This window comes from Enhydra lutris, unplaced genomic scaffold, assembly GCF_002288905.1.
Source record: "Enhydra lutris kenyoni isolate GAN:26980312 unplaced genomic scaffold, ASM228890v2 scaffoldscaffold3, whole genome shotgun sequence".
NCBI classification, from domain to species: Eukaryota; Metazoa; Chordata; class Mammalia; order Carnivora; family Mustelidae; genus Enhydra; species Enhydra lutris.
In genome coordinates this window covers 27441380-27453484 of record NW_019154087.1, presented here as the reverse complement: position 1 = coordinate 27453484, position 12105 = coordinate 27441380, and the positions used below count along the sequence as shown (strand labels likewise).

General features: G+C 47.6%; 1 protein-coding gene across 2 annotated transcripts in view; it reads left to right on the top strand.

Moving 5' to 3' along the window:
* LOC111153611 (nuclear factor kappa B subunit 1) overlaps positions 1-12105 on the top strand; it is a 118866-nt gene extending 106761 nt beyond the window's left edge. The window contains exons 17-24 of one of the 2 annotated variants that reach the window (XM_022512744.1): positions 2078-2279; positions 2731-2900; positions 3241-3343; positions 5807-5931; positions 7569-7635; positions 7954-8126; positions 8821-9001; positions 11246-12105. In XM_022512744.1, the coding sequence (XP_022368452.1) occupies positions 2078-2279; positions 2731-2900; positions 3241-3343; positions 5807-5931; positions 7569-7635; positions 7954-8126; positions 8821-9001; positions 11246-11403 (1179 nt within the window). In that variant the 3' untranslated portion in view covers positions 11404-12105. The remainder of the gene's footprint in view (positions 1-2077; positions 2280-2730; positions 2901-3240; positions 3344-5806; positions 5932-7568; positions 7636-7953; positions 8127-8820; positions 9002-11245) is intronic. The other variant, XM_022512753.1, reaches the window with a different exon arrangement.

Below are 12105 nucleotides of genomic sequence, written 5' to 3'. Positions count from 1 at the left end.
ATTTATTTATTTGTTAGAGAGAGAGAGAGAGCACGAGCACAGGCAGAGTGGCAGGCAGAGGCAGAGGGAGAAGCAGGCTCCCCGCCAAGCAAGGAGCCCGATGTGGGACTCGATCCCAGGACGCTGGGACCATGACCTGAGCCGAAGGCAGCCGCTTAACCAACTGAGCCACCCAGGCGTCCCTGCTTCTTTATTTTTAACTTTTATCAATATAGTATATGTTAATAGTTCTTTGGATCGTCCATAAGGAAATACACTGGAAAATCAAAAGTTGCCCTCCCTGGCACTATACAGGTCCCCCAAACTCATTCCCAAATATAACTACTGCATTTGTAAGTATTTTTCTAGATACTGGCTACATAAACATATACACCTGAAATATTATAGATATTTTAGGATACTCTCACACACAGTCCACACTACATTATATAATCCTGGGGTTAAAGATATAAAGCCTGACATTTCATAGAAAACCTTTGGAGGGACTATGCTAAAAAAAAAAAAAAAAAAAGAGAGAGAGAACTTCTCTTACTCACGGTAGCAGAATTTGTATAACATGAAAAAAAAATCATATTAAAACCAGATATAGGGGCGTCTGGGTGGCTCAGTAGGTTAAAGCCTCTGCTTTCGGCTCAGGTCATGTCCCAGGGTCCTGGGATCGAGCCCCACCCCACATCGAGCCTGCTTCCCTTTCTCTCTCTCTGCCTGCCTCTCTGCCTACTTGTGATCTCTGTCTGTCAAATAAATAAATAAAATCTTAAAAAAAAAAAAAAAAACAGAGATAATTACTAATTTCTGAGTGGTATAATATTTTATAATTTCAGATCTTTTTTACAATTTCATTCTCTCATTTTTCATCTCCCCAAATAGCGTTTCCTATTAATACATGCACCCTTTTTGTTTTACATTTTTATTTCTTGAGAAGAAGGCTCTTGGCTTACAGTATCTAAAGTTTTGAGGACACCATTCTGTTTCAAGCAGGGTTATAAAATATGGAAAAAAACAAAAACAAGAAAGAATGGAAATTTGGCCCAAAAGCCTGCCTTGCTTCTGCTGTGTGCAGTTATCACTGTGAGTGAGCTGAAGCCGCGGGAACTTCTTGCATCGTATCCTGGGCTGTGGTCATCCTGCACCAGGGGCGTTGCTGTGGCTAGGAATTGCGTGCCGAGAGAGAAAGTGTAGGCAAATTGTCACCAGACACACTGGATTTCACCGACTCCTGTGAAATAGACTGAGTTGTATAAAAACATATCACTCTTTGTCAGTGGCCTCAGTTCTTTGAAAGATACTTTCACAATTCTGTTTGTGTTGCTCATTTTGAAAACACTGTTTGCAAAATATCTCATTTGCATTCGCCAAGGCACTGGCTTGCGGGCAGAGTAATCAAATGGACTCTGGACGCACCTGTGAGGTATCAGCAAGTCAGCTTGCTTGTTCCTCGGAGCCTCTTACTGAGATGGGTCTCTCGTCCTTGTTATGACATTTAGAATCCTTGGACACCTGTGTCAAATGGGGGTGCCAGAGTTCTGTTGGTTGATCTCATCGTGGAGCCGGTCCATGGAAGAATATTTTTCATTTTAGCAAACTCATTTTCCATGTCAATATTGAATGACAGCACCTTTGTGAATTGGTTTCTATTGAGTAGTTAGTTCGTTTCCACTTCTTCAGTAAAACTACAGCCTTGCTTTGATTTGTTAATATGCAGAATTATCAGCTGAAGATAGATTTCTGCTAGAAATTCAAGGAAAAGAAATTTATTAATAGAAGAATTAACATATCAGCAGTCAGCAGGCTATAATGAGAAACAAGAAAGCAATTAGGAATTGTAGATATAAAAATAACCTTAATTATCACGTGGCTCAGTGTCAGTCCGGCACATACTGCATTCTCACAGGGCATGGAACAGCGAGTAATTCGTTTGCAGAGGTGAAGAGTTGATCTGGCAACGGGCAGTGGCCCCGAGGCAGGACACCACCCTCTTGCAATGGTAGCAACCAAACCGGTAGGTTCAAAGCCCAGGGGGTTTCAAGTGTGTGCCTCTGACCCATGTGTCTCCTGACCCTTTTCCACTTCCCAGACACCCTTGCACTTGGCAGTGATCACCAAGCAAGAGGCTGTGGTGGAAGACTTGCTGAGGGCCGGGGCCGACCTGAGTCTTCTGGACCGCTTGGGTAACTCTGTTTTGCACCTAGCTGCCAAAGAAGGACAAGATAAAATTCTCAGTATTTTACTCAAGCACAAGAAGGCAGCACTACTGATGGACCACCCTAATGGGGAAGGTAAGAGACAAGCAGACGTCATGGGTGACCTCTCACTGCTTTCTAATGTGTGTTCTCTGATTTGCACCCAAAAATGCTTCCCGACTTCCCTGGAGTCTGTCATCTCTCATGAGAATTTCCATTGCCTGCCATGACTAATTTCTTTAAAGATGATTTGGAATTGTTAGTAGGTGGAAAAAGCAGAGGCCTGAGCAAACTCCGGCCTCAAGGTGTAGCAAGCGTCAAGCGTCACTTAGCCACAGAATGTTTTTTTGCCCTCAGTGTCTCCTGAGCACATATGAGGAGACCGTGGGTTTTCCTGCAGAACAACAGCCTTGCAGCGCCTTTCCAGGCTCTCTGGAGCAGACGCTAGATATGTGAGGACTTGACAGCATTCCCTCCCTAGGGTCCGGTTTTGCTGTCCTGCAAGCAGCCTCCCAGCTCCATGACTGTCCCTGTGCTTGGGCCGCAGGTCTCAACGCCATTCACATAGCCGTGATGAGCAACAGCCTCCCGTGTCTGCTGCTGCTGGTGGCCGCCGGCGCCGACGTCAACGCCCAGGAGCGGAAGTCCGGGCGCACAGCGCTGCACTTGGCCGTGGAGCGCGAAAACATCTCCCTGGCGGGCTGCCTGCTCCTGGAGGTGACGGGCACGCCTATTTGCCTTCGCATTACATTCCCCAGGGGGCGTTAGGACCATCTTTTCTAGGACGGACATCAGTAACGTCTTTCTCCCTGCAGCCACCTCGATTTATTCCGAAGTTCCTCAAGGCTTCGGGGTGGTCAGCTTTGGGCCGTCCTGACACCATTGGCCCCTTCTCTCCAATTGGGGATTTCTGAAGTGGCGGAGAGCACCCCAGATAGCAGCTGGGCTAGTTATAGGATCTGGTATAGGACCCAGGAGTCACGCTGACAGGAGACAGTGGGGACTGGAGGGTGCGAGAACCTTCCACTAACTCCTTCCTGTGTGGGCTGGATTTCAGGGTGAGGCCCACGTAGACAGTACCACCTATGATGGGACTACAGCCCTGCACATAGCAGCCGGGAGAGGGTCCACCAGGCTGGCAGCTCTTCTCAAGGCAGCAGGTAAGGCGGCCTGGCGGGTCGGGCTGGAAGGCGCTATCAGGAATGCAAACCCAACTCCAGGCGAACAGCCCCAGCTGCTCCTTTAAGCCACAGAGCTATTGCTGGAAGGCACGAGTAAATAAAAATCACATGTCCATGGCCGGAATGGCGCTTCTGGGACTCGTAATCCTGGGCTCCATTCTGATGCTCGTGTCAGTCCTTACTCTCTGATTCATCGGTTTGTTTTGGGTGTTGGTGATTTAGGTTGACTCCCATGACAGGAGATCTTCTTAAGGTTGAATTTGATCCCTTAAAGAACTCTGAGCAATGCCAACCTCAGATCGTGTCAGAAATCTCCAGGTAAAAAAGTTGATTGGTAGAAGACATTTTAGAATTTCCGTGGGCAAGAGAGGTCCCTTAGAAGTTGAAATAATGGGAAAAAACAAATGGTTTTTTGTGAGGCCCTAGAAATTGCTAGCTATTATGTGTCAGGCAGTGTGCTAAGCCTGCCAGATGCACTGTCTCATTTAATCTGCACTAACCTCTAGAGTTAAGTACCATCATTACTTTTCCCATCTCACAGTAGATGAAACAGACTGAAGAAACCTGTGGGACCCTGTCCTGGGGTCCTAGGAAGGGCACAGCTCTGACTCACATCTCATCCGTCTGAGCTTCCAGACTCCATTCTCTCTACTGTTTCTCTCCCCTGCTCTGCTCAAGGATTTTTAGGTGTCATTCCATTTAATTCTCTAGTCCTATGAGGTATAGAAATTACTCCTTCTCACCCCTGAATCTCTCTTGCCTTCTGTACTTAGAACCTCAACAAATGTTTAATGGGAGTAGTCTTGCAAACCTTGAGCTATCTGATTTACTATAGATCTTATTAGAACCTTTTTAGAAAGCAAATGCTTCATAAGTTCAAGAAAACAGAACGAGTTAAATACCTCTTCTAAAACCTGAGCCCAGGATGATATACAGACTTTTTCTTTGGGAGCCCCACATACTTCTAAGTGAATAAAGTCATGTCCAAATAAACAATAACCTTCTCTTTTCTTCATTTCGGTCAAGTCAACCTTTCTCTTGAACAAGAGACTCTGATTGCAGTATGTGTGAATAGTTTGGGATGTCCCTGGTTATAATTAAGAAATGCCTTCACAGGGCGCCTGGGTGACTCAGTGGGTTGAAGCCTCTGCCTTCGACTTAGGTCATGATCCCAGGATCCTGGGATCGAGCCCCACACTGGGCTCTCTGCTTGCTAGGGAACCTGCTTCCTTCCCTCTCTCTCTCTCTCTCTCTCTCTCTCTGCCTGTCGCTCTGCCTACTTGTGATCTCTCTCTGTCAAATAAATAAATAAATAATCTTTAAAAAAAAATGATTTCAGACAAGAACCTAAAACCGTTTCAAAAATACTTTCTCTTAAATTCTTAATACCCCGTGAAAGGAGTAGCGAAAACAGTGTCTACATGACATAAATGAAGGTACTCGGATGAAAAACCTAGTGCTGAGCTCCCAGTCATGACGAAGGTCACTTCAGGACCTGAGCTCAGCTCCTCCAGCATTCATCAGCCCATACATCATTCCTCTTAGTTTCTCTTGTGTTTTCCGTGGTCAGATGGCCCTCCCTGCCTCCTGGATCAGGCGGGGGCTAGAAGGCTGAAGTAAGAAACAGCGCGAAGCTCCTTCCCTGACTCTCATTTGGCCCTCTCCTATTATTGAAGTTGGCACAAAGCAAATGATCGCCCAGCAAGATAAAAACAAGTTCTTCCCAGAAGGGTGTACTGAACTGACTACTGTTCGTTAGACAGCTGACTAAACGCTCTCATAAAAATAGTTTCTAAGCCTCTAAGAGGTAACTAGCTCTAATCTCTGAGTGACTTTTGGTGTTTTCTTGCTGCACATTAAGAAACAGGCTGCATTTTTCCAAGATCAATAACTAGACATCGTAGGAGAAGGTTTTTGTGGTGTTTGTCCGTTTAAGGATTGGGGCCCCGGCAGTGCTGTACCCAGGAATAAAAGTGAGCCTATTGTCCCTATACAGCAAAGTTTGCTCTTTTGAGCAAGTGAGAGAATAGCCTGAGACATGTGCAGTGGTGGGCATGAACTTGAACGTTAAATTAGGTCCTGAATCCTGAGGAGGCAGCCCAGCCCTTATAAATCACTGCCGCTACTCCTCAGCTTAAAGGTGCCTCTTTCAGTTGAAAACTGTCCTAAAGAGTGAAATGTGAGGGTCAGGGTACTTCCAAGTCTTTTGTCTTTGAAAACGTCCTTGGCTGTATAGGGTATCATCAGACATCTTTACAGTCAAAATAAATTAGAATTTAAAAGAAGATCTCTGAATAGTTTGGTAGAAGCATGTTTCATGTATTAAAAATCATCCCGGTAATTGCCTCAAGTAGCTATTGTGCTTTACCTTTGGACATGTGACCTCTGCAGGCATTTCAGAGTCGACAAGATCGGGGCTTACTGTGCTGTGTAACTTAACAGGCGCAGATCCCCTGGTGCAGAACTTTGAGCCTCTCTATGACCTGGATGACTCCTGGGAAAAAGATGGAGAGGATGAAGGAGTCGTGCCTGGAACCACACCTCTAGACATGGCCACCAACTGGCAGGTGAGTGTGGTTCCCGTCTGTTTGGCAGCAGCTCCGGAGGGAGCTAATGATTCGGGAGTATAAGAACAGATGGTCTTCTTGGGTCTTTATTCCCCAAAGCACAATCGTTTTATTTTTATTTTTAAGAAAGTCTGTTTGTCAAGAGACATATTTATCTTGAAAAGCCTATCCATGAAAGATCTAGGTCAGCGGAGTTATGAGTGTCAAAGTGTGTGCCTAATCAGATCACGGTTAAATTGTGAGAGAGGGTTCCGCAAGAGAAAACACAAAATTCATGCAAGAGTTTCCCGTTCTGAGCTCACACCAGAATGGTTCCCGTCTCCATTTCTGAAGCTAGGAGAAATGTTGCGGTTTGCTTAGAATTTTGCTAAGTGATTTCTTTTCATAAAAAGAACCCAGGGATTCTTCTGAGGATTTTAATAACTATAAACATAGTAAAGAGACTTAAACTCTTCCTCCAAACTCCAGTGACCTGAGATCTGATGGTGAAAAGCAGTGAGTAGGTCTTTATGGGCCAGGAAGAAGAGCCAGGGGGAGGACACGAGCATCAGACACATCTCTGACACAACAAAATCGACTTTCTTAGGGCCAAGCGATGCTCCACATCCAAAAACTGCTTGTTTGCCTCTTCGAGGCCCGTGGTGTTGAGCTGAGTGACCCTGGCAGAGACCACACGGTTCCCCTTTAATGCTGAGCACCTGGCTTTCCCAGAAGCCTCACCACAGAACACACAAAGATAACCCACTTCAGTGACCCCATGTTGTCCTAACCGAAGTCAGCGAGTCCGGAGTGACTGCAGAGCACAGAGAAAGGTCTCCATAGCTACAGAATTGTGTTTTTCCTTTTAACCTAAGAATTTTCTGTCCCCTCAATTTAAAATGCAGCTGGTGCTGGAAGAGAACATCCAGCTTTGTGAGCATTACTATACCCCAGTGTGAGCACATCTATAGACTTCGTTCCAGATGCCTTTCCCGAGGGAGGAGGGGGCAGCGAGGAGGCCCAGTTTCCAGCTCTGCGTAAGCCCAGTTCTCCTCCAGGCTCTCAGACACACATCACTTACTGACGAGTCTCCCACCAACACGTGGCCAATCTGGTGGCCTGGACTGTTCTTTCTTTCTTTCTTCCTTTTTTTTTTTTTTTTTAAGATTTTATTTATTTATTTGACAGACACACAGCAAGAGAGGGAACACAAGCAGAGGGAGTGGGAGAGGGAAAAGCAGGCTTCCCACAGAGCAGGGAGCCCAATGCGGGGCTTGATCCCAGGACCCCAGGATCATAACCCAAGCCAAAGGCAACCGCTTTAACCACTGAGCCACCCAGGCGCCCCTGGACTGTTCTGTCTTTGTCCTTTAAAAGTACTGTGGTGCCAGCTCTCTGCAAGGTTGGCTTGGGCCTTCCTACCCACCTCAGAAGCCCCTATAGAGCCCTGCCTCCTGGCCTCAGAGCCCCCAGGGCTTTTCTTTGTCCAAAGGGCAGTGTCATGACTTTGAGGGTCATGGGACCGACTCCTTCCCATTCCTCCATCTTTAGGGTACTAGGCCCTCTTCAAGAGGACACAGTGAGTTTATTACAAAGAAACTGACTCCGTCCTGGTCCCTTTAATGTGTAATGTTTCTCCACGGTTTTCTCCCCAACAGGTGTTTGATATATTAAATGGGAAACCCTATGAGCCAGAGTTTACATCTGATGATTTACTTGCGCAAGGTGAGCTCTTAACCGGTATTCCCTCCACACAGTCATTTAAAGGGCTGAGAGAGAAGCAGCATTGGCCAGGCTGTGCTGTGAAAGGCTTGGTGGCTTATTCCAGAATCAAAAGCTCCTTGGATGTATGCAAAGGAGCCTGTTCGCTGTGATCTGCTAAAACATGCATACTGCCCTTACTTGGCTGGGCTGCTGCCGGCTCCAAGAAAAGCAGCTTCCTGGCTCCCACTGGGAGCTGAGGGCAGCAGCGCAGCCGTGCTCAGTCCCTCCAGAGTGTCTCTGGGCGCTTAGCACAGCTGTGTTTCTTCTTCATTCCTTCAGGAGACATGAAACAGCTGACTGAGGATGCAAAGCTGCAGCTCTACAAGTTGCTAGAAATCCCTGATCCAGACAAAAACTGGGCGACTCTGGCACAGAAGTTAGGTCTGGGGATACTAAATAATGCCTTCCGGCTGAGTCCTGCTCCTTCTAAAACTCTGATGGACAACTATGAGGTAACCCATCACCTCACCCTTGTACTTGACTCTCGTCTGTTAACATCACTGACCTGGCCATGGTCCCCTCCCGAGGAGGTGGAAAGTCAGTCATGACCATGTCCTGGGAGAGTGACCCAGACCAGGGCGGAAACCCACCTTCGTAAGAAGGCAGTATTCAGATATCTTGAGATTTCCTGCAGAAATCCTAGGTAGAAGGTCAGGGTTGTCACAGAACTTTGACCGCCTGAACCACTGTGATAGACTGTGATCCGCATGCATTATCTTCCCGTCCCCAAGAACATGCCGAGATCCCCAGTCAGGACCCAGAGGCAGCTTTCTGTGAGGTGAAATCATTGGTCTACTGAGAATTTCCTTTGTAGCTCTGGTTTCTCGGTGGTTTTCAGAGCCTCAGCCCCAACAGGGATACCGCGTGACCTTCATGGCAGGCAGAGTTTCGCCGCCTCAGCTCTTCTCTCCCTCTCTGTCCTCCGTGCTTACTGGAAGCCACTTCTCTGTGATTTCCTGAGTGGTCTCTGCGCTGACACAAGAAGCCCGACATGAAGGCCGCGCGTCTCCGTGGCCGTCTGCGCGCCGAGCCCTCCAGGCCGCCAGGCGCTCGCGGGGGCCGAGCAGGGCGGGTGTCGTGGGCGTGGCCTGCATGCTTGCTCCTGGCTCCCCGCTCAGGAACACACGCTGCCTGTCTTTCTCGCAGGTCTCTGGGGGCACAATAAGAGAGCTGGTGGAGGCCCTGAGACAGATGGGCTATACCGAAGCCATCGAAGTGATCCAGGCAGCCTTCTGCACCCCAGGAACCGTGGCCCCTGGCCCCGGGAAGGCTGCGCCTCAGACCCTCTCGCTGCCCCTCTCACCTGCCTCCACGAGGTCGCCAGTAGGTAAGGGAAAAACAAAACAAGCATCGGAGATAACCTCCTGCTTCCCAGGCTGTGTCCTCCATGTCTTGAGCTGTGGCTGTCGTTCCCTGAGGACCCTGTCCAGTGTGTCCATCTCCCTCCACAGCTCACGGGTTCTACCTTCTGAGCCTCTCCTGATGCTGCTGATCAGGCAGGGTGCTGTCCCCAGGAGCAGTCCCATTGACCCGTGAGTCACTTGGATTTGTAGTAAATACTACGTAGTAAATAGTAAAATAAATACTGAAAACAATGATGTGGCTACTTAAGGCAAGTAGTGTCTCTCTCACTTCTTAAGTGTAAAGGAGAGAAAAGAACTAACAGAGCAGGGCCTGTAGAGCCAGGGCTGGCCCCAGACTGTAGATGACACCGCAGTTCCCACCACAGCACCCTCAGCTCCTCCCGTCCAGCCCAGAAGTGGCTTCACCTTCTCCCTGCGCCTCCTCCCGGCCCCCAGCACTGACCCTCTGTCCCCCACCTGAAACACGTCCCAGAACAGACTCCCAGCAGCCCAGTAACCCTTTGTTTCCCTGCAAATGTGTTCTCGAACTCTCTCAACAACCACTCGTGCTTTCTCTCTTTGGACCCTCCCTCTGTCAGTCCCCACCGAGAACATGGCAGCAGCTAGAATTCCCTCATCCTTCAAAGACCAACAGTTGGCCATGTCAGGCAGAAGCTCCTCCATCCTCCAGGAGGTTAGGACAAAAATCCAAGCCTCACCTGTGAACATCTGCTGCTCGCAGCCAGCATATACGCACCCCCCAGCCCCTCCTCTGGGACAGCCTCCCTTGTCCATCCACCTTCATTTCTTGCCTCAGTTCCTGCAGCAGCTCCTGGTCAGTCTCCCTGCTTCTGGTCTGCCCCTCTTCCTTCAGTCCACTCAGGCAACAAGAGTCTTTTTAAAAAGTAATGCTATGTTGTACCTGTTGATAACTTCCAGTTTACTTATCCACTCACCAAATCTTTAATGAGCACATCCTGTGTGTCTAGCACTGTTCAAGGCTTTGAAGAGAGAGAGGTAACAAAGGCAGTGTCACTTATCCATTGTCTCGTAAATCCCTTCCATATGCCTTTCCTCCTGCCCCACTTCCCTGCACCCACTGTCCCCCAAGCCCTCTGCTCACAAGTCTGATCCCATCTCAGGACCCCCTGCCTGCAAAGATCCTCACCCACTGGCTCCTTCTTGCCCTTCAATGTCAGCCCAAGGGGTCACCTTGTCAGGGGCCCTTCTAGGAGAGTAAGGACAAATGTTTTACACGTTGGAAAGGAATAAAGTGTCCACCAGCAAAATAGCCCTCATCTCCTATGTCGTGACCTGGTGCTCCTTCTACACAAAGAAATAGAAAAATACTTTATATCTTTAAAATCTGATTTGATCTCTGACTTGCAGTTATTTTTAAAATACCTCCTACACATAATAGAAACCCAGTAAAGATTGGGTGACCGAATAAATCAAATCAGTCAATAAATCTACCAAATTAGTAAAAAAACAACAGCGTGTCACTGCCATTAAGGTCTTAATATTTTAATATCAGAACTTAATATACAAGAAGATAGCATTTTGATTTGTGTATATTAGACTTTGTTTCTCTGATCACTTTCTCTCTATAGGCAATAACTCCACATTGTTACCATCTTGAAAGACGCTTCTCAACAAGGAGAGTGTGACCTACTTGTTCATCACAGACTCCTTTTCTTCATAATCACCTTATCTTTTCTCTGCTATGAGAATGTTTTTGAAGCAATGAGTAGCATTTAATAGCACGTGAGGCCCAGAGAGATATCTCATTTTTAGTTCCTACTTCGGTCACACATTTATTTTGCCTGGGTTCAGCAATTTCCCCAGCTAGAAAATAGGTAAGACAGTGGTTGGAAAAATATACCTGATTTCTAAGAAAAAGAAGGCTCACTGTGAGTTAAGAGAATTCAGAAAGGATTCTGATAAACGTGATGGTAAGGAAGAGATGTGGAAACATTTGCCTAATTCTGATGTCTTCATGGTGTTTCTGTTGCCCGGGGTTCTCCCTCTGTCAGCCGCCACCGAGCGCAGTAGCGACAGGCAGGTGGCAGGAGTGACAGGCGGGCGGCCTGTGGAAGCTGATAGACAGGAGCCGCCCACGAGCCTCTTAGACCCAGACTCTGAGCCTGCCTGGACTAAAAGGTGTAGGAGAGCCAAGGCTCTGCCCTTTCCCTAGCTGTGCCCCAGTGACTCTGTGCTTCTTTCCCCAGACGAGGTCCGAGACGACAGCATCTGCGACAGCGGCGTGGAGACGTCCTTCCGCAAACTCAGCTTTACAGAGTCTCTGACCAGCGGCAGCTCCTTGCTGACTCTTAACAAAGTGCCCCATGAGTACGGGCAGGAAGGACCCATAGAGGGCAAAATCTAGCCTGCTGGCAGTTCCCCCACACTGTGTAAACCAAAGCTCTGAAATTCCACCCTTGTCCAAAAGAAGGAAGGCGAAGTGCATCCACGGTTGCTCAGAGGAAAAGCAGCCTGCCTCCGTCTCTCGGAATTTCACTCAAGGCCTTTTGCAGTTGGCTTCCTTTCTCGGTTCTCACGGGAATGTTACTAGTCCAGTCCACGAACACACAGTCCAGAGCAGTCACCATGCCTGGCTGGCCTGCCGCCTCCCCGTGGGCAAGCTGGCTTAGTGAGCTTTCCCAGCTGCTTCCCGTTGTCACTGCTGCTGCCCCCACACCCCCGCATTCCCGCTGGCATTAAAAGGTGACCCGGTCCCCACCTGGTGTTCTCGCTGGCCGTCCACAGCACTGTCGTGCATTCAGATTAAGGATTATGAAAAGGGATATTTTTAAATGAAAGTTACCTGGTATATAATTAAAAAAAAAAAAAAGGCTTTACTGCTTTTTCTAATGTGGTTATCTGTGTGATTCGAAAACAGAACATATAATGTCAATATGTAAACACGGTTACAATCAGTGCTGCAAATGGTCTTTACCCCTTTTTCTGCATTTTGCTATTGTAAATATGTTTTTTAGATCAAATACTTTAAAGGAAAATATGTTGGATTTATAAATGCTATTTTTTATTTTACTTTTATAATAAAAGGAAAAGCAAATTGGTTACCTCA